Source organism: Callospermophilus lateralis, chromosome 15 (genome assembly GCF_048772815.1).
Source record: "Callospermophilus lateralis isolate mCalLat2 chromosome 15, mCalLat2.hap1, whole genome shotgun sequence".
NCBI classification, from domain to species: Eukaryota; Metazoa; Chordata; class Mammalia; order Rodentia; family Sciuridae; genus Callospermophilus; species Callospermophilus lateralis.
Window position 1 is genome coordinate 85,543,194 of NC_135319.1, and position 22,308 is coordinate 85,565,501.

Genomic DNA, 22,308 nt, shown 5'->3' on the forward strand with positions numbered 1-22,308 from the left:
AGTCTCAGGGGATTTAAATTATTATAGGTAATTGGTTACTTAAATGTTGAAAGAGCATAAAGGGAATGTTGAAGTCACCCACAAATTAGAAAATATGTGAAGCAGTCTACCCCAGGACCAGAGAGACAAAAATGAAAAGGTAGACTATCATCTAGGATTTGGAGAAGCAGCCACTAGGGAGCTGCCAGGGCTCCTGAGGTGCCTGAGGGCACCCTGCCAGGATGGTGTAGGAAGCACCAGAAGGTCCTGGGACAGTAGCTAGTTGTGTGCTGCTGTTGGAGGGAGGTCAAGAGCAGAGTAGTCAAGAGTATCTACTCTCATCCTCCTCCCTACACCTTTCAGGCGTCTACTAGTACCTCCCATGGGCAGAACATGACCCTAGTTTGCAAGGAAGCCTAGGAAGTACTTTGTGCAGACTGTTAGCCCTAATGTTACATGGCCCTGGGGCTGAAAACAGTAGGTCTATTACTAGCACAGGTACTAATGACCAGTTCTGGTTAGGAGGAATAAGTGAAAGGAAAATAAGTAAGTTATAAATGGATTCAGCCTTTTTACAAGACAATAACTAATACCTATTAAAAAATTTAAGTGAAATCCCTGTGACCAGCAAGTCTGTGTCAAGAAATCTCATAGAAATACTAGTCCAAATATGGAGAAAGATATGATTTTTTTTTAAATTTTTTTATTAGTTGCTCAAAACATTACAATGATCTTGACATATCATACATTTGATTCAAATGGGGTACATAATCTTAATCTTCCACGTGTACAGATTGCAGGATCACATTGGTTATACTGCCACGTTTATACATAGGGCCATACTAATGTCTATTGTATTGTGCTACCCTTCCTATCCCCCCCACCTCTTTCTACCCAATCTGCTGTGACACGTTTCTCTCTCTTTTTTCTTCCCCCTCACACCATCTTATATGTAATTTTACATAACAATGAGGGTCTTCTACCATCTTCCGTGCAATTCCCCTTCTCTCTCCCATTCCCACGCACCTCTCATCCCTATATAATGGTAATCTTCTTCTCATGCTCTTCCTCCCTGCTCTGTTTTGAGTCGCCCCTCTTATATCAAAGAAGACATTCTGCATTTGTTTTTTAGGGATTGGCTAGCTTCACTTAGCATAATCTGCTCTAATGCCACCCATTTCCCTGCAAATGCCATGATTTTGTTGTTTTTTAGTGCTGATGTTTTGTTTTGATATTTTATCTAATTTCAAAAATTGCAGATATCCTGAGTGTCTATTGTTGGGGGATTGTATGGGCATATTTTTCATTAAATGGATATACCACAACCATTTAATGAAAAATGTGCCCATCAAAGAATTTTCCCTATGTAATTGGGTTATTTTATATAGGCAAATATATTTTGTCAAATCCAAGAAAGTCTCAAAGTGTTGAATCTAGCAAGATTTTTTTTTAGCTGCTGTGAACAAGATTAGAGGTAACAAGTACAATATTTCATGTTTATTTTTCCTTCCAACAGTTATGAATGCAGGAATGAGGAAATATTTCCTACAAGCCAATGATCAGCAAGATCTAGTAGAATGGGTAAATGTGTTGAACAAAGCTATAAAAATCACAGTAAGTATTTGGATTTTTTTTTTTTTTTTTTTTTAACAATTTTGAGTGTCTGGAAGTAATCTTAACATTTTGAAAATGTACCTACCAAATGTCCCCAGCTTCCTGTCAGGTCACATACTTGAGCTTTGTTTAAAAGACAGATGTTCAGAATATGAAATAGTTATCTTGTACCTGGTGACCATCAGACATTTCATCAGCCCACAAATGCATTTCACCCATTATGTACCAATAAGGATATATATTATTAGAGATTTCAACCACTTCTTATGTTGCTGGGGGAAATACATGTAGCATGCAGAGTTCTATCTTGAGAGTAGAAGAGGCTTTCTGCCGGGTATGTACCCAGGTGATGGTAATAGGCCTAAGCCCTAATAGGGCAGGAGTTGAAGATGGGAGCAAAACAAAGGGAAATGAAGGCTAAGAAATGAGGTACAATATAGGGATCTGGTGGGAAGACTGTGGTAGCTGGATGGTTCTGTCCAGGTGGCCCTAAGGAGTTGATCTTAGGCACTAGCTTTCTAACCTCTCCTGTGCCTTTTCCTTGAGTTCCAGAGCTTGGTACTCTTTGGACGACCTTCCTCTACTCCTACAACCTCTTTGCTTCTGACATGAGCTTTTTTTTTTTTTTTTTTCTGTTGAACATTAATATTTATTGATTATTTATACTATGATAGGCGTTGAACTGAAGGTTTTACCTAAAAACTGAGGCTTAGAAAGATTGAGTGACTTGTACAGGTTTCAGAGCTGGTGAACTGTGGGACTGGGAGCCCGGAGATGGTCTTATCAGGTTTTGGAGCTTAGCTAGCTCTGAAGTGCAGTGAACAAGAGCCTATCCTGATGTTTTGTTCTACTACTGATGCTGATGAGCAAGAGCATAGGGTGTTCTCCTGAATAAGCCTTGCTGCACCTTTATCTCTTTCTACACTAACAGAGAAACACATTGTAGGCTGCCTGGAAAGGCTTGGGAAGGAGTTCCTGTGGGGATTGTGTCAGCTGAAGGGTGTTTTTTTTTTTTTTTAAGTTGTAGTTGGACACAATACCTTTCTTTTATTAATTTATTTTATGTGGTGTTGAGGATCGAACCCAGTGCCTTGCACATGCCAAGCAAGTGCTCTACGGCTGAGCCACAACCCCAGCCCCTAAAGGGTGTTTTTAATTGTGAGGTTATTTACTGGCTCTAAACAACTTACTCTAAAAGAACAAAAGCCCCAAAAGTCAGCTTGTTAGTCACTTGTTAGTTTCCTTCTAAAATGAATGATCCCATATTTACATTATAGCAGCAGAAGGAGTTAACTGTAGCTAAAGCTGTTTTCACAGGTGGATTGAATTTTTTGTCTTCAGAATAGCCGGTTACCACATGATGGAAAACGCCCACATATCATATCTGATTTGTACATGAAGTTATTTTGGTTTGCAGTTTTAGGAAAGGAATATTTTGAACTGATTCAAAAGTATGTATATATTTTTAAAATATTTATTTTTTAGTTGTAGGTGGTCACAATATCTTTATTTCATTTTTATGTGGTGCTGAGGTTTGAACCCAGTGTCTCACATGTGCTAGGCGAGCACTCTACCACTGAGCCACAACCCCAGTCCCAGAAGTATATATTCTTAAAAAGTTTTCATTGATCATTTTTACATCAGTAGATACTCTCCACTTGAAAAATAAAGACAAGGGGCTGGGGTTGTGACTCAGAGGTAGAGCACTTGCCTAGCATGCATTGGACACTGGGTTCCATCCTCATCACCACATAAAAATTAAATAAAGATATTGTGTCCACCTATAACTAAAAAAAAAAAAAAAAGGATAATATGTGGTATCTTTCCTGAATTATTTTTTTTACAATTTGCAATAATAAGCATCCATCTTTTTAATGCTTTAAAATGTGAATTTTTAATTAGCTTTTGTGGTTTTGCAGCTTTATGTTGAAATTTTTAGTTTTTTTATTGATGTTTTATAATTGTTCATAATATTCAGATTCATTTTAACATTTGTACATGCACATAACATGATTTGATCAATTTCATTCCTTGGTACATCCCCTAAAATTTTTAATTTTTGAGGTAAATTTGTTAGTAATGGTTTTTATAATTCACATTTAGGAAATATAGAAATCCTTGACTCAACTGGGTGGGGTGGCACACACCAATAATTCCAGCAGCTTGGGGGTCTGAGGCAGGAAGACTGAAAGTTCAGTCAGCCTCAGCAGTGGCAAGGTGCTAAGCAGCTGAGTGTGACCCTGTCTCCAAATAAAACACAAAACATGGCTGGGGATGTGGCTCAGTAGTTGAGCGTTCCTGAGTTAAGTTGCCAAGGCAAGTTTTGATCCTCCTGCCTGCCTTGGCCTCCCAAGTAGCTAAACCTGGGAGTACAGGTGTGTGCCACCATGCTCAGGTCTACTATAGGTTTAATTTAAAAGTCAATTTTAATCTAAAAATTAATCTTTTCAGTTGTGTTACAAACTCAAATTTGACTTTTTTTTTTTTTTTTTTTAATGGCCACTGAGAGCAAGTTGAAGTGTGAACTGAGTATATGACTTTGGTTCTAATAAAATGGTATATGTGCCCAAGAGTGTTAGCTGGACCTTCTGTTTTAAAGTAATATTTTCAACTGGCATGTCAGGTGGAGAGCACTGCCTCTAAATAAAATAAAAAATATGGCTGGGGAGGTCCAGGAATTTGTGTCTGAACCTTTCAGGTTTTAGTCTTCAAGTACTGTCTAATTAGTAAATTGAACAACAACCTTCCCTTAAACTTCTAAGAAATATATAACATTTCCATTTATTTCCGTTATAAATATCAAAGTCTGTTTTATTCATCTCTTTACTCTCTAATTATTTTTACCTTTTCTTTTTTTTTTAATATTTATTTTTTTTTAGTTTTCAGAGGACACAACAACATCTTTGTTTGTATGTGGTGCTGAGGATCGAATCCGGGCTGCACACATGCCAGGCGAGCGCGCTACCGCTTGATCCACATCCCCAGCCCCAAATTATTTTTACCTTTTCTTTTTCTACTATTGGAATTTTTAACATTAGATTCATAAGGAAATACATGCTAAAATGCATCCAATTCTCACATGAAAAACAATCATGTTTAAAAAAAAAAGAAAGAAGGCAGGGAAAGGCAATAGTCGGATCAGACCTGCTTGGTGTCTGACACTTGCTCTCACCCTCCCCTGTGAGACCGCATTTCTGATTCTCATTAATAGTTGACTTATTTGGAAACTTGTGGCTTAGGGTTCTTGAAAATTTAGCTTAATGGCTGAATTTAGACTAATTTTTCATTCTGAGTATCTAAATTAAAAAAAAATTAATTGAAAATGTATTTAATTTATTGTGTGTGTGTGTGAGAGAGAGAGAAGAGAGAGAGAGAGATACATTGAGGATACATTGTTTTGTGTATTTAAGGCAAGTACAGTACTACTGGGCCACTTTCCAAAGCCTAAGTACCTATAATTTTTAAGGGAGTTACATATATTTATGGATATTTGGCTTGTATTGTTCTTAAGGTAACTATAAGTTAGGTAGTTTTTGTTACAAAATGCAATTCTGAGTTAATTATTAGACTTGAACATTGGAGTTATGCTATATTTAACTTTTGATTTTATTATAGGGACAAATTAGAAGCAGTTGGTTTAACAGCATAAGGAAGGATTTTGTGGAGAGGGTACCAGGGATTAAACTCAGGGGCACTCGACCACTGAGCCATATCCCCAGCCATATTTTGTATTTTATTTAGAAGCAAAGTCTCACTGAGTTGCCTCAGTGCCTTGCTTTTGCTGAGGCTGATTTTGAACTCAAACGATCCTCTTGCCTCAGCCTCCTGAGCTGCTGGTATTACAGGTGTGTGCCACTGTGCCCAGCTGAGGATTTTTAATATACTATAATTTTGGAAGAAAAATGGAAAACCTAATATAAATTTCAGTAGATTTTTGAGTTACACTAAAGATTTTTCTTAGGAAATTACCATATACAGCTGAACTCTCAACTTCTTGTAAAAAGGAGAAGCTACTACTTTTTTTATAAGTCTCCTCTTGACAGCACATCTCATCTAACGTAGTTAAAGAGATCATTTTCTCTCTGGTTTCAAATTCTCTTTATGGTGTTTTTGGTTTTTAGTAAGATAAAAGACGACGTTTTCACTGTCAAAATCATTTAGATACATGATGCTGTTTATTAGAAAAATGTATGTTTCCTCAGCAGGTTGTTCTAGGGCATAATGTTCTATTTTTTGTTGGCAGCTAAAATTCTGTGTACTCTTGTGTTGCCTTTTAAGCAGTCTAAAATGTATAGAACTTGAGGTATCCAGGATTCACTTTCTGATCTTCCTTTACTGTTTCTCTTTTTCTCCTTTGTTTCTGCCAGTGACTGGCATTGTAATATAAGTTCACATCAGAAGCTGAAGGATTGGACCCAAAGACTGAGTGGAAGCATCACCAGGGAGGCAGGGTGGAAGGGAAAGGTGAAGGAGTTTTAAAGGTCACCTATGAGACAAATCATTTATATCCATAAACAGTTGTGTTCAAGTTTGTGTGGTCTGCTACAGCTCAACATCCTCTCTCACAGGCATGATCTGTTTGCTAATTATTTTGCAAAAAAGCTGCTTTTCTATAAACCTAATGAGAGTAGCATCATATAAAAAGAACACAGGTTTTGGAACAGTGTTTTCTTGAACTGTGGTTTGTGAAACACATCCCTCAAAAACACTTAGTGTTTTCTCTCACAATATATTTTTTGGGGGATTGCACTCTAGATTTTTTTTAAATCAGAATTTCTGGATATAAAGCCTGAGGATCTGAATTTGTCAATAATGTTCCTGAGTGATACCTTGAGCACATTTCAGTTTGTGAGAATCCACCCTACCTTGGGATCATACTACTGCATGATTAGGGACTTTGGATACAGCATGAATGGAGTCTCCTTTAGTTCTCTTGGGACTTTGTTAACAGATTAACTATGTGACCAGCAGATTAACTATGTGACATTTAATCTTAAATGTTTTTATGCCACTAGTTTTGTGATTTTCAGTAGTATTTATTATAATGTTTCTAAAAGACTGCAAGATCCCCAAATGTCCTTTACATCATGTTAAGTATCATAATTGATGTTGTAGGTTTTACTACATTTTATTCATAGCCTTAAAATCTTAAAATTCAGACCATAAGCTGGGCGTGGTGGTGTATACATATAATCCCAGTAGTTTCCAGAGGGCTGAAGCAGGAGGATTAAAGGTTGGGGATGTGGTGCCCCAGTGTTCAATTCCCAGAACAAAAAAAAAGTTCATACCATGTTTAACAGTCTATAGACAAAAATATTGATTAGCTGAGTATTTTATTTGTGGTCCCTAGTTGGGCCACAAATAAAAGCTAAAGTATATGTTAAATATGATTCCACATCAGTTAGGCATACATGTATGAGATTCTCTTATTATCACAGTCATTATTTGTTTATACTATGAGTGATTTATCATTGATTTCAGAATTGGAATCTCATCTTTAAATCCCTAATAAGTGTTGTGTTATTTTGAATACCTTGGGTTTTTTTTTCTCTTAGGAATTTCGTTCTTTTTTTCTGCTGATTTTAAATGTGTTTATTGAGTCGGTTTTTCAGCCTTTATTGAATACTTATGTTTTTAGAAATAGATTGTGTTTTGAAGCCATTAAAGATGACTGTGCCACGATCTCTAACCCCCAGACCTTGCGGAATCTTAAGTAGAAATGGAGGAAAGGGAGGGTGGCGGCAAAGATCTACAATCCATGTAAAGTTCTCTATTGAGCAGGGTCCATGATGGTTTGGAAGAGAGTTAAACAGACTTGGCTAGATCTAATACAACCAGGGTCTGAGCCTGTTCCCTAATGCCTCTGGGTTTCTGTTTCTTACTTCTTAAATGGAGATACTGCTTCTTTGCTTCTTTGCATAGGGTGAACAGAAGGAGTATGAAGAAATGGATCAAGCAGTACCTGTGCCAAGTTAGCACTCAGTATTTGGCTGTATTGTAAAGCATTACTAGATCAGAAAATTAATGTGACAACCTATGGGATTGGTACTCACGTGTGTGTACCTATACACCCAGATGTATTTGTCAATTATATATAAACGAACAATTGGAAATTCTTTGATAGAGTGTTTCATATAAAACACTGGTTACAAACTAACTTTGTTTCAGGTACCAAAGCAAGCAGACTCACAGCCTAATTCAGATAATCCAAGTCGCCAGGGTGAATGTGGGAAGAAGCAAGTGTCTTACAGAACTGATATTGTTGGTGGTGTACCCATCATTACTCCAACTCAGGTAATAAATAAATCTTCTATTGTATGAGGGTCTTGTTATTCTATTGATTTTTATATTGTCATCAAAACCAAAACAGTGTGCATCTTTACTAAACGAATTCAATACTCAATACTGTAGGAAACTTTTATTTTTGTGTTTCTTAATTCCAAAGTATATGTTTATTATTAAGAAAAATGGAAATCACAGATTAAAATACATAAATTTCATGTTTTTTCTGAGCCTTCTGTGTACTCCTCCCCATAAATGGAGATGTGAATTCTATATTAGATATTTTCCACTTTTATCATGAATATGTTCCAGATCATCTACAGTTACTCTGCTCCCTCCTCCCCCAGTATTGGTGATTGAACCCAGGGGTGCCCTACCACTGAGCTGTAACCTCAAAATTTTATTTTGAGACAAGGTCTTGTAAAGTTGCTGAGGCTGACCTTGAATTTGCTATCCTCTTACCTCAGCCTCCTGAGTCACTGGGATTATAAGCAACCCACCACTGTGCCCAGCTTTCAATATCATTTTTATTGACTCATAGTAGTTCTGCCATGAATTTACCATAATTTTACAAATACTCTATTGTGGACAAATGGAGTTCTTTTTCCCTTTTCTTTCTTCTTTTATATATAGTACCATGATGAACATTCTTAAACTTTAGAGACATTATTGATATTTTCTAAAAGATAAGTTCTTGGAAATAAAATTGCTGATTCAAAGAATTTGCAAAAATGTACAGTTTTTAAAACTTGTTTTTCCTAAAACCTGTACTAAGTGAACTAAAGAGAGTTCTTGAATACTGATTTTATTGTATCCAAAAAGAATTGACATGCTAGCCTCACTTGGGTACTAAGAAAAATATAAATTTGTAGGCATTTTTTAATGAAATTATTACTTTTTATGAGCTTATATTTCTTGTTTTCTATTTAGGGAATGAATTTATAATGCAAATTTAATTACTAGTAATTGAGAAACCAGGAATTTTTAAGTAATTATTATTGCCAGTGTTCGTGCATTTTCATTAGCTTCATATCTCTTGAACTTAAACTAACACTTATAAACCTTTTAAATCATATTATACACCATATTTTTTAGGTCTTTGGCAGGGGACAGTGATTAGTGGAAAGAAAAATCATACCATTAATTAATTAGCTGTTCAATGTTTTCTTTATACTTGGCAAAGGATATTAATTAATAAAACTCCTTGTTCTAGTAGAAGCTTACAGTTTTTACCAAAGTTGGATAAAAAGATACAATAGGATTGCATCTGTATTTACTTTTATGATTTTAACTTGTTAAACTTCTGGTTAATATCCAGCTAGACTAAGCTGCTTTCACCTGTATTGTGACTTGCACTGACAGTAGGGCCAAGACTCTCTTTAGTTTTATTTAGATATTGTAGCAGTTTGTATCTCTGGCTATTTCAATTTGGGTTCTGAGGGGGGTGCCATTTTTTAAACACTCTATTAATAAAGAATTTTATTGCTTTAGTATTTACCAATAGTTTATAAAATAATAAAGTAGTATTTACTCATTATAAAGCATTTAGGTAATATAGTATCACGAGAATGTTAAATCTCATTTGCATGATGAATTTATTCAATAAGTTTTATGAAAGCAGTGAGTTAAGTATGTAAGGAGTATTGTCCACCTGTCTAAATGTAGAACAGGTTGAAAAGCCTTAAGGTACGTATACAATTTAGATGTAGGTTTTTCTTGAATTTTAGGAGTTTTTGAATATACCTTTGGCTTATTTGTGGGATTTTAAATTGTTAGATGTTGAAACAAACAAGAAGCCAGTGCTCTGAGAAACATGAAATCCTCGTATAGTTAGAGGTTAAAAACACTGGGCTCACATATGAAACTATACTTTTAGAAAAAGAATATTGTAGAAAATATTCAAGATCTAGGACTAAATAGAATTTTTAGACTTGACATCAAAAGTATAATCTGCAAAAGGAAAAAATTGATAGATTGAACCTCATCAAAATTAAAAATATTTGCCCTATGAGAGACCTTGTTTAGAGGATGAAAGGAAAAGCTACAGACTGGGAGGAAACATTTGCAAACCACATAGCCAGTAAAGAGCTTGTATCTAGAACATGTGAAGAACTCTTAGCAATTAAACCTAACAACAACAAAATCCAATTAGAAAGTGGACAAAATTCACGACAGACATTTCACCAAAAGATGAAATCACATATGATAAGCACTTGAAAATGTTCATCAGTAGTCAGTAGGGAAATAGTAAGACTACAATATCATACCTATCAGAGTAACTGAAATAAACTGGTGACAAGACAAATGCTAACAAGGATGAAGGGAAAAAAACAGTGTTTCATCCACTTTTGGTGGGAATGTAAAATAATTCAGACATTGTCAAAAAAGAGTTTGGCAGATTTTGCTGTTTTATTACCATACAAATAAATTAACAGTTGCTCTCCAAACTAGCATTTGTACTCTGTATTAGTCAGCTTTTTGTCACTGTGACAAAATACCTAGGAAAAACAACTTTAAGAAGGAAAGATTTAATTTGGCTCACAGTTTCAGAAATTTTAGTCTATGGTCAGCTGACTCTGTTGCTTTGGGCCTGCAGTGAGGCAGAGCATCATGCAGAGAGGGCATGGTAGGGCAGAGCTGCGTACCTCATGGGAGTTGGGTAGCAGAGAGAGCAAAGAAGGAACCTAGGACAAGATATACCCTTCCAGGGAGTGCCCTTAGTGGCCCACTTCCTCCAGTTAGGCCCCACCTCCTGCAGTTTCTACCGCCTCCCAGTAATGCCATCAGATTATGAATCTTTCCGTGGCTTCGTCCACTGAAGTGGTTAGAACCCTCATCATCCAATCACCTTCCTGAAGGTCCTGCCTCTGAATACTGCTGTGTTGGGGACCAAGCCTTCAACACTCGAGCCTTTGGGGTGGAAAGTATTGCAGATTCAAACTACAACATAATCCTAACCATTTATCCTAAAGATATGATTATTATGTTCAGATAAAAAGCTTTACATAAATGTTTATAGTAGCTTTATTCCTAATTCTCCTAATAGCTAGGAGAACATGCTGTTTAATAGGTAAATGGTTAAAAGTTAAAAAACTGGTATAGTACATTTGTACTATAGAATGCAGCAGCAAAAAGAGTTGAACTACTGATACAAGGAATGACCTGGATGAATCTCCAGAGACTTATGCTGAGTGGAAAAAAAAATCAATTTCAAAGAATACCTTCTGCCTGATTTCACTTACATTCTCAAAGTGTCAGATTACAGACAAAGAAAACAGATAAATGACGGAAGGATTGGGGTAGGATCTCTAAAGGGGTAAAGCCTTCTTTATCTTGATTGTGGTGTGGTTACACAGATCTACGCATGTGATCAAATTGAGTAGAACTATATGTGCACACAGACAGATGAGTACCTATGGAACTGTTAAGCTCTGAATAAGGTTTATAGGTGTACCAGTGTCTGTTCTGGGTTTTAGTTATGTAATCTATAGTTATACACTTTTCTTATTGGGGGAATCTGGTTGTAGGGTCAGAGGATGTCTTGTACATTTTTGGTGAGGGGGATAAACTTCCTATCAAGAATTTGTATAATTATTTCAAAATAAGACATTATAGGGCTAGGTTGTAGCTCAGTGGTAGAGTGTTTGCCCAGCATGTGTGAGGTGTTGGGTTCTATTCTCAGCACCACATATAAATAAATGAATGAAATAAAGGTCTATCAACAAGTTAATTTTATATATATATATATATATATATATATATATATATATGTATATGTATATATATATATGTATATATATATATGTATATATGTATGTATGGGAGTTACCTGCCCCCCATAAAAGCATTAGTAAGACTTTGTAGACCCACAGAAGTGGAAATTTGTGTTTTAATCAATAAAAGGAAAATTATGATTAGGTATCCTGGGTTAATTAGAAAATTCCTCTCTTCAAAATCTGTGTTCCTACTGCATTACGGTAGATACGAAGATTTTCTACTAGGATAACAATATGAAATGAAAGTATGCTTTGAAGTCAAACATGCAAGAAAATTTGTTTCTTTTGTTCCATTTTAGAAAGAAGAAGTAAATGAATGTGGCGAGAGTGTTGACAGAAATAATTTGAAACGATCACAAAGCCATCTTCCTTGCTTTACTCCAAAACCACCTCTTGACAGTGCTGTTATCAAAGCTGGATATTGTGTAAAACAAGGAGCAGTGGTGAGTAACTTAATAAAATCTGTGAGATTATGAAAATGTGAATGTACTAGGAAACTTGCAAGTTAACATTTAGAATGTTTGCTTTATTTTATGAAAGTAGAGATTAGCATACTGGGAAGGGCATTAGGACCTAGAGCAGAGGTTGTTCTATGTTTGTAATGTAATGGTAGTATTTCCTTGGTCTAAGGGTTGTTGGGTAAATTAAGGCCTATTACCATTAACCTTCAGTTTAAATGAACCTTTTTAACAGTTTAAATTTATTTTGCAAAGTTTTTCTGTTGATTCTCTCTATCCTCTAGAATGGGTGAGGGAAAGAGCTCTAGTGCAAAGTGGAAGCCAATAGAAAGTATAAACTTACCAGTATTTCTAAGGATTCAAATGCTTTTCTTTAATTTATTCTTTCTGTGTGGGCTAAATTTTCAGAATTGCATGAGAAAATAAACTTTACAATTTGAAAATAGAAGAGGGGGAAAAAAACAAACCAGCAACTCTCTTGGAAGTTCTGTTTGATTGCTCATCCCTTTCTGGCAACTCTGATTCCCCTAGGTCAGCCCAGGGAAAGTTCTTCCAGCTCTGTTTGACTTCCTCTAGGTGCAGGGAAATGAAGGCAATGATTGAAGGTCTCTCCCTATAGAGTGTCTAGGGGTAGAATCAGAATCATCACCAGGCCGTGATGCTCTGTTGTGTGTTAATGAGGGATTCCTTTTTGATTTACTCCCAAGTCCAAGATATCATTTAGAGACATTTCAGTATACCCATTAATAAAAATAATTGTAAAAATATTTAAATATATATAAATATGTGTTTATCATTAACTGTTTCATGAATTAAGTATTTATTGCTTTGCTACTACATGTAAAATAATTATAGATGGTTTCTTTGTCTGTTTTATAGATAGAGAAACCCAGTGGTTTAATAACATTTCCTGTGCTTGCTGTTCACTTTGTGGGGATGACGAGGAAATAAAAGTGCCTCTTTTAGAGCATTAAAAATATAAAATATCATAAAATCATTAATAAAAGTTGAAATTTAGACAGCAAAAGTTGAACCAGAAGTTCAAGTCCTGGGTAGCAAAAGAGAGCCAGTGTTTCATATATTGCCTCACTGGGGGAAGGTAGTGAGGTGTTTTAATCCTTAGCATTTCTCATTGGGGGTTTATAGTGGAATGAGTAAGTAGTGATTAAATTTTACATTCTTGGAAATAAATCTTATATCTCTGTTTATTTCTGGTAGATGAAAAACTGGAAGAGAAGATATTTTCAATTGGATGAAAACACAATAGGCTACTTTAAATCTGAACTGGTATGTTGCTGCATCATAAATGTTGCATCTAAAAATGCTTGAGAAGTGTTACAGTGTGGTGGTGTATGGTTTTGTGCATTCTCTATTTTTAGAATAAGCTGCTTCTAGTTTTGAGAAGCACCTAAAGTTCAGTTTACTCTACTGTGAAACTGTTGGTTAATGGTATATTTCTTTCTTTTTTTCTTTTTTAGTTGTCAGTGGACCTTTTTAAAAAAATATTATTATTTATATGCGTTGCTGAGGATTGAACCCAGGGCCTCACACATACCAGGCAAGCGCTCTACCACTGAGCCACAACTCCAGACCCCCTTTTTTATTAAATATTAATTTTTTAGTTGTACATGGACACAACACCTTTATCTGTCTATCTGTCTATCTATCTATCTATCTTATGTGGTGCTGAGGATCAAACCCAGGGCCTGGGGTGAGTGGTCTACCACTAAGCCACAACCCCAGCCCAATGGTATATTTCTTAAATGCATCTTAAATGAAAATGTCATATCATCAAAGAGATTTTCCACCGTGAAAGATCTAAACTTATTTGTCTACAGATGTCCTCCTGAAGGATTGTCCCTGCAGGCTAACAACACGTTGTATTTCTGCCTTCTCCTGATATTTTCTTTATCTTTTCAGATCAACTCTTAAGTTGTTTTATGTAAGGTGTTTCTCTCCTATCTGAAGGTAGAATCAGAAATTGAGATTCCCTTTCTCACATGTTTGAATGATATCCTTATTTAAAATGTTGTCAGCTGACCTGAATCCTGCAATTGATGGTTGCATAAATTAATGCAATTCTGTACCTCTTCTTGTTGAGGGGAACCAGGCTCTTTATTTGAATGAAGGCACCAGAAAAGCACTATTCCTGTAGAACCTTCTGCACAGCTGGGAGTGTTTGATATCTGTGTTGTCCATACCAGTGGCTGCCTGTGGCTTTTGTGTGCTAGAAATGTGCCTACTGAGCTGAAAATGAAAACTGAATTTATTTCATTTTCATTAATTAAAATTGACAAAGTTACACAAAACTAGTGACTACTATATATGGCAGTGGTGCTCTAGAAAATAGGAAGAGACTATTTTAAGTTTCATCTCAGCTATCAGCTCTTCTAGGAAGCTTTTGTGGCCTTAGAAAAGAGGGAGTAGTCAGCATAGCTTGGTGTGGGCAGTCAGCAATCACACAGGATGAGTTTGTCCTCTTTCAGGGATAGCCCAGCATGGAGTAGGGAGAGGAAAGTGTTATCCTCATGGGGAAGAAGATGGTGGCAGAGATAGGAGAATGGTTACAAACATAAAATGATAAAATGGGGAAATATATTAAAGATAAAGGAAGCCAAGTTTCTGTCAAACCAAGGAAGGACAAATTAGAAAAATGAGAAAATTTTGGTCTTAGATTGGAATTGGATAAATCTGGCATAACTTAGCACACTGAGATAAATGTAGATTTAAATGTATTTTGTGTGTGTGTGTGTGTGTGTGTGTGTGTGTGTATATGATGCATTCCCTTGCTCTGTGTCCCAAGAAAACTACCATTTCAGAAGTGGTTTCCAAAGAGAAATAGCAGATTATAGAGTGGGATAAGAGAAATAAATGGGAGGTGAGCATGGAATGTCTTGTATCAGAAAGCAAGTACTCAGGGGCTGGGGCTGTAGCTCAGGGTTGGCAGAGCATTGTTTAGCAAGTGTGAGGCCCTGGGCTCAATCCTTAGCACCACATAAAAATAAACAAAATAAAGGCATGCTGTCCATTTACAACTAAAAAGGAAGTACTTGTAGAATGATAAAGACAGGTAAAAAGACCGAAAAGCCACTGCCTTCCCTCCCAACCCCCCAAATAAAGAAAGAAACCAAAAACCAGAGAATTCTACCACAGAGCCATATCCCCAGTCCTTTTTATTATATATTCCTGGGATTACCTGTGTGCACCTCAGTGCTCATCCCACAAGCCACTTTGAAAACATTCCCTCTTACCAAATTTGGGACAATGAGAGCATCAAAATGAATAATGAGGATAACAGATTATAGCTCACTGGATAAAGTAGGAATCCATACATATATAAATAAATGGTTGAATGGTAAATGATTTGTATGTATAGTGAGGAATATGATATTTACATTTTCAAAATATTTATGTGAAAAGAGCAAATTTATGGTGAAAAAAACCTGGCAAAAAAAGTCAAGAAAAGAAGGAGGAACTGTTCATGCTAAGGGAAGGAAAAGTGAGATGGCTCAGATGTAGTCTGATTCTGAATAGAGTGCGTTTGCTCTAATAAAAGACATTTGAGGCTGGGTGTGATTACACACATATGTAATCCCAGTGGCTTAGGAGGCTGAGGCAGGAGGCTGGAGAGTTCAAAGCTAGCCTCAGCAAAAGCAAGGTACTAAACAACTCAGTAAGATCCTGTTTTTAAATAAAATACAAAATAGGGTTGAGGAGGTGGCTCAATGGTCCAGTGCCCTTGAGTTCAATCCCTGGACCGGAAAAAAAAAAAATACATTTGGGGACAATGTCCTGACTTAGTGGCTATAATGTGATTATGTAAGAAGATGTCTTTATAGAAAATAAGCACCAAAGTATTCAGAGGTACTGTGAGAGCCAAGTCAGCAGCTAACTCTGAAATGACTTAGGAAAAACTTTTTGTGTATGTGGGCTAGCTTTTCAACTTTTGTGTAAATTCATGATTGCTTCAATGTTTAAACAGAGACAGCTGGGCACGGTGGCACATACCTGTAATCCCAGCAGCTCGGGAGGCTGAGGCAGGAGTATTGCAAGTTCAAAGCCAGCCTCAGCAATGGCAAGGCACTAATCACCTCAGTGAGACCCTGTCTCTAAATAAAATACAAAAAAATGGGCTGGGGATGTGACTCAGTGTTTGAGTGCCCCTGAGTTCAATCCCCAATACCCAAAAGAAACAAACAAAAAAACCAAAACAAAATAAAAGGACTGGGATATTATTGCTCAGGGGTTATGTGCCTAGGGGTTCGGTCCCAGATACAAAAAAGAAAAAGAAAATACACTGAAGTATTTAGAAAAGTGTATCATGTCTATAACTTCAAACATTTCAGGAAAGTATACTCAACATATGTATTCATACACACATGCACAGTGCTGAAGAAAGTGGAAAATATTAATATCTTAGAAATGAGGTGTAAGGTATGTAGAAATTCTTGGTACTATTTTTGTAAGTCTCCTGTAGTCTCAAATTATTTCAAAATAAAACTTTTGTAAAAAACTTTGAAAATTTGATTTCTTGGTGCTACATAAAATAATGTTATGTCTTAATCTCATGGTAGCATATTCAGTGAAATATGGATATAGTATTTTAATGGAATGTATAGTATCAATATTATCCTACTAGAAACCAGTTATCTTACATTTGTATTTTTATATTTAGTTTTAGTAGCATGCCTAATCCTTAGTTTTCTCAGGTGAATAGTAGCATGTATATATAGGATTGTGGAAAGTGTGAGGTAACACATATAAAAGTCTGGTAGATGCCCTGGCACTCCAAGAAATGGTGCATATTAAAATAATGTATTTATATAAAAGTGACATATGTAAAGTGATAGATTTACATCAAACTGAATGTTCACTGCTCAGGTGCCTTATATGTCAAAGTGACATTCCAAAAGAGGAGGTAGCATGCTTCACTTACTATACACAGTGGGCCTTCCAAGACCAACTCTGCTGGTTCGTGGCTTTTAATAAGTGATACTCATTAAGCCTGGAAGCCTTGTTTCAAACAACACACATAGAAGGGTAGAGAATTTGAGCTGTTCTGATGCTGGGTGATTTAAAAAGGTATAGTTATATCTTAGATGGGCTTAAAGAAGCATAATTTTCCATAGATCTCCACATGAAAATAAACAAATCTCCAAATAAGACAACTAAGCTTCGAAGGGATGTTAAAGATAAATGTCATACACTTGTTTGCTTTTTTGCCAGGAAAAGGAACCTCTCCGTGTAATACCACTTAAAGAGGTTCATAAAGTTCAAGAGTGTAAGCAAAGGTAAGGAAGTGCTCAGACTTGACACTGGCACAGTTTATTAAGACAGAGGACTGCCTTGGCTTCATTGACGTGCTTGCAGGTTATGTTTGTCTCTATTCTAGCGGGTTCTTTTTTTTTTTTTTTTTCCCCTCAGTGGGAGGAGGATTGGAATTGAACCCAGGGCTCTGTGCTACATAGTTATATCCCAGCCCTTTTATTTTCTATTTTCGATGGTCTCTTTCTACCCAAGTTGCCTTGAATTTTCAGTCCTCCTTCCTCACCTACTCAAGTAGAGATAGGGTCTCACTGAATTGCTTAGTACCTTGCCATTTCTTTCTTTAAAAAATACGTTTTAACTTGTTGATGGACCTTTATTTATTCAGTTATTTATATGTGGTGCTGAGAATTGAACCCAGTGGCTCACACATGCTAGGCAAGCGCTCTACCACTGAGCCACAACCCTAGCCCGAGCCTTGCCATTTCTAAGGCTGGCTGTGAATGCGAGTTCCTCCTGCCTCAGCTTCCTACATTGGGATTACAAGCTTGTGCCACTGCACCTGGTTTATCTTTAACTCTTTATAGTTGGAATTTGCTAAAGTTTTCAAAATTCTCCAGCATATTGGAGTGGCCCACGCCTGTAATCCCAGTGGCTCTAATCCCAGCGGTTTGGAAGGCTGAGGCCTGAAAATCACAAATTCAAAGCCACCCCCAGCAAAGATAAGGTGCTTAGCAACTCAGTGAGACCCTGTTTCTAAATAAAATACAAAATAGGGCTGGGGATGTGGCTTAGTGGTCAAGCATCCCCCAGTTCAATCAATGGTTCCCTCCCCCACAAAAAATCTCAAAAGTATTGAAATATTTTGTTTATTTTTTAAAAACTAAAAGTTCAGGAATAGCTTATTATGAGAAAGGAAAAAATGAATATGAGCAACTTACAATTATGCCATCAGATTTGACAAATTGGTATATTAAATTCATTTCTTCATGTATGACTAAAAAATAAAAATAATAAAAAAATTAATTTCTTCATAGTTAGATGCTTTATTAAAATTATATGTGTAAAAATTTTTGCAAAAATACCCAAAATAAATGGGTTAAATTAAAAACTGATTTTTGTAAATCAGTTTTACCTGTGATATATAATTGTTGACACATACTTGGCACAGATTATAAACAGGTAAAAAAAAAAAAACTGCGCAACAACTGCTATTTAAATACAACTATTTTTTTTTTTTGTAACAGTGATATAATGATGAGGGACAACCTGTTTGAAATTGTAACAACATCTCGAACTTTCTACGTACAGGTAAGGTACTTATTTGAAAATCATAGATTATTTATTTATTTATTTTTATACTTATTTATTTATATGTGGTGCTGAGAATCGAACCCAGTGGCTTCCATGCTAGGCAAGCACTATACTTCTAGCCCTGGAAGGTTTTTTTTTTTTGGTACCAGGGATTGAACCCAGGGGTGCTTAACCACTGAGCCACATCCCAAATCTTTTTTGTGTTTTATTTAGAGACAGGGTCTCACTGAGTTGCTTAGTGCCTCACTTTTTTTTGCTGAGGCTGGCTTTGAACTTGCAATCCTCTATCAGCCTCCCGAGCCACTGGGATTACAGGTGTGTGCAACCACGCCTGCCTCCTAGAAAGGTGTTTTTTTTTTTTTTTTTTTAAAGAGAAAGAGAGAGAGAGAATTTTTTTTTTTAATATTTATTTTTTAGTTTTTCGGCGGACACAACATCTTTGTTTGTATGTGATGCTGAGGATCGAACCCGGGCCGCACGCATGCCAGGCGAGCGCGCTACCCGCTTGAGCCACATCCCCAGACCCATAGAAAGGTTTTTAATAGAATATTTGTTAGCCAGGTGTGGTGGTACTATGTCTATAATCCCAGTAACTAAGTATTTTTCAGGTATCTCAAAGTATTGAAATTATAGTTGTGCGTCACTGTTGCCAACTTAAGTGAGCTAAGTACATATCAAGGAATATGGCATTTTGGAATGTGACTGCCAGTACTTCTAAATAGTACTACTAAAAATTATTTCTAGAAAAATAATATGTGAAATGATGTCAAATTTTTTTAAAATGACAGCTGTGTACATATTGAAAGAACAAAATAAGACGGGCTTTCTTTGACTTCTTCCTTTTATTATTTTATTTCCAGAAGTATTCATTATGGACCCTTTTAGATGTGTCTGATCTCAAAATGTTAGTTCTCAACTTATGTCTTGGTATAGTAACTTACCCAGCAAAACCTGGTTTAAAAAAGTATTTCTGCCAGGCACAGTGGAGCATGTTTGTAATCCCAGTGGCTCGGGAGGCTGAGGCAGGAGGATTGAGAGTTCAAAACCAGCCTTAGCAACTTACCAAGGCCTTAAGCAACTCAGCAAGATCCTGTCTCTAATAAAATATTAAAAAGGGCTGGGGATGTGGCTTCTAGTTAAGTGTCCATGGATTGAATCTCCAGTCCCCCCCCACCACCACCACCCAAAAAGTGTTTCCAAGGGCTCCCGTTATAGCTCAGCTCAGTGGTAAAATCCTTGCCTAACATGTGTGAGGCACTGTGTTTGATTCTCAGCACACATAAAAATAAATGAATAAAATACAGGTATTGTGTTCGCCTATAACATACATATATTACATGTATATATATATATATATATTTATTTTGTTTGTTTCCAAAATTTTGGGAAACCATTGTCTTAGATAATGATTTTGTAGGTGGCAGTACAAGTTACCAAAATAAATATGTTGGATTTATGGAAGTAGAAGGTACATATTAAGGAAAAGTTAACTGAATCCTTTATTTCCTTTAGGCTGATAGCCCTGAAGAGATGCACAGTTGGATTAAAGCAGTCTCTGGCGCCATTGTAGCACAGCGGGGACCTGGCAGATCAGCATCTTCTGTAGGTTTCCTGCTCTCTGGGGTGACAGTCCCACGGGTCCCCTCACCCGGTCGAATTGTTTTCCTTCCTCTCCCCCTAATCCCTTTGGTTTCTTTCTTTCTTTTTTTTTTTTTTTTTTTTGAGATTTATTTGCATGTTAACTTTTAGACCAATTAGACTTGCGAAGAATAATGCATTTCTAATTTAATGCTTCCTTGTAGTGTTACATAGACTTAACTTTCTGTGCATTGTATTGTGTTAAATGCACAAGCAGGGCAATGAAAGAATAGACATTTCCTTGCTTTGTTTTAGCAATTCTTAACTTGTCATTAGGTCTAGATTTGGTATAATTTGAAAGACTCTTAGTGTGGAATGTGGCCTAATCATGAAAGGCACCTTTAGTTCCAGCATTACACAGTTTTATGAATGTCAATTTATTCTTTACTTTTCTAATATCAGTTAACATTTTGTTTCATTTTTGTTTTTTTGGTTTTGGGGTTAATTTTTTGGCTTAGCATGCCATAAAACTCCTGACCAAGCTGGAACCTTAAATATAGTTTAGTTCTCCCATTCAGTATTTTCTATTTCATGTTTATTTATTTTGTAGCAGGTTAATATAAAAGCCTGCTTCAAGCTGCGTGCAGTGGTGCATGCCTGTAACCTCAGTGGCTTGGGAGGCTGAGACAGGAGGATCATGAGTTCAAAGCCAGCCTCAGCAATGGCAAGGTGCTAAGCAACTCAGTGAGACCCTCTCTCTAATAAAATACAAAATAGGGCTGGAGTTGTGGCTCAGTGGTCAATTGCCCCTGAGTTCAATCCTTGGTACCCCCAAAATAAATAAATAAAAGCCTGCTTCAGAAAGCTACCGTAATTATCTTTTTGGTAGCATGATAATAAAATTGAAATAACTAAATATTCTACTCAGAAGTAGTAATGTCTTTTATATATTTTGTTCAAGTATATAATAAGACTTGTATTTTCCTTTGGAATACTTTGGCCACCGATCTCTCATCTGAAAATACAAATTCTATTGAGAAATAAAAAATGTAGTGTCTTAAAGAGTTGCATTGTCAAGGGTAGAATGTAGTCTAGTATGTAATATATAGCTTTTATTATCTAGATTCATTATATGTAATCTGTACTTTTAATACTTTTCCTGGAAGTGTTGTCTTTTAATGTCCTGGTGGTGATAATTACAGATCAGCAAATTCTAGTTATATCCTTTTTGGAATGTCTGAGAAGTCACTTTTGTGGGTGTTAATTTTGTAACTATCTTCATTTTATGTGACCTTTTCAGTAGTCACCTCTGAGATTCTCTGCAAAAACAATGTCTGTTGGGAAGAGGAGAAGCTGGAGAAGGGTGCTTGTGTTTTGTGCTTTGTGGTGGGGGCAGGTGAACTATCTAGCTGTCACTGTCAGCACAACTTTCTCTTTTCCTCCCTCTCCCACGTATAGGTTAACTCTAATCTTAGCTTTGCACTGTGTTCCAGATGCGGCAGGCCAGAAGGCTGTCGAACCCTTGTATACAGAGGTATACATCAAGAACTGGTGAATGCAGCACGTATGTGGGCTCTCACGCAAACGTGCCTTCTTAGTGGAGGGCCTGACTCACTACTTAACAGCTGATCCTAGAAAGTTGAGTTCACTAAACTGCCTTTTGCAGTTGTCATGACTGACTTTGTCAACACTAACACAAACTTTCACTGCAGTCATCAGGTTGAATATGTATTTTTTAAAAATGTTTATTTTTTAGTTATAGGTGGATATAATATCTTTATTTTATTTTCATGTGGTGCTGAGGATCAACCCAGTGCCTCATGCATTCTGGGCAAGCGCTCTACCTCTGAGCCACAACCCCAGCCCTGAATGTGTAATTTATTAAAAAGATTTTAAAAATACAACTTAAATAATGTAAAGAGATATTAAGCTAGGTTCTAAAAATTTACTTACTGAATTGCTACAAGAATTTCTATATTTTATGTTTTTTGAGATATTTTATACTGCAACACTTGAAATTTACCTTTGTTCCAATAATATAT

The 22,308-nt window shown here is 36.3% G+C and overlaps 1 protein-coding gene across 6 annotated transcripts in view; it reads left to right on the forward strand.

Moving 5' to 3' along the window:
- Positions 1 to 22,308, forward strand: part of Plekha1 (pleckstrin homology domain containing A1) — a 62,211-nt gene that overhangs the window by 36,465 nt on the left and 3,438 nt on the right. For 3 of the 6 annotated variants that reach the window (XM_077105271.1, XM_077105276.1, XM_077105272.1), the window contains exons 5-11: positions 1,496 to 1,593; positions 7,762 to 7,887; positions 11,951 to 12,094; positions 13,328 to 13,396; positions 17,336 to 17,400; positions 18,622 to 18,685; positions 20,201 to 20,290. In XM_077105271.1, the coding sequence (XP_076961386.1) occupies positions 1,496 to 1,593; positions 7,762 to 7,887; positions 11,951 to 12,094; positions 13,328 to 13,396; positions 17,336 to 17,400; positions 18,622 to 18,685; positions 20,201 to 20,290 (656 nt within the window). Of the gene's footprint in view, positions 1 to 1,495; positions 1,594 to 7,761; positions 7,888 to 11,950; positions 12,095 to 13,327; positions 13,397 to 17,335; positions 17,401 to 18,621; positions 18,686 to 20,200; positions 20,291 to 21,759; positions 21,831 to 22,308 lie in introns of all 6 variants that reach the window. The other 3 variants (XM_077105273.1, XM_077105274.1, XM_077105275.1) reach the window with 3 other exon arrangements.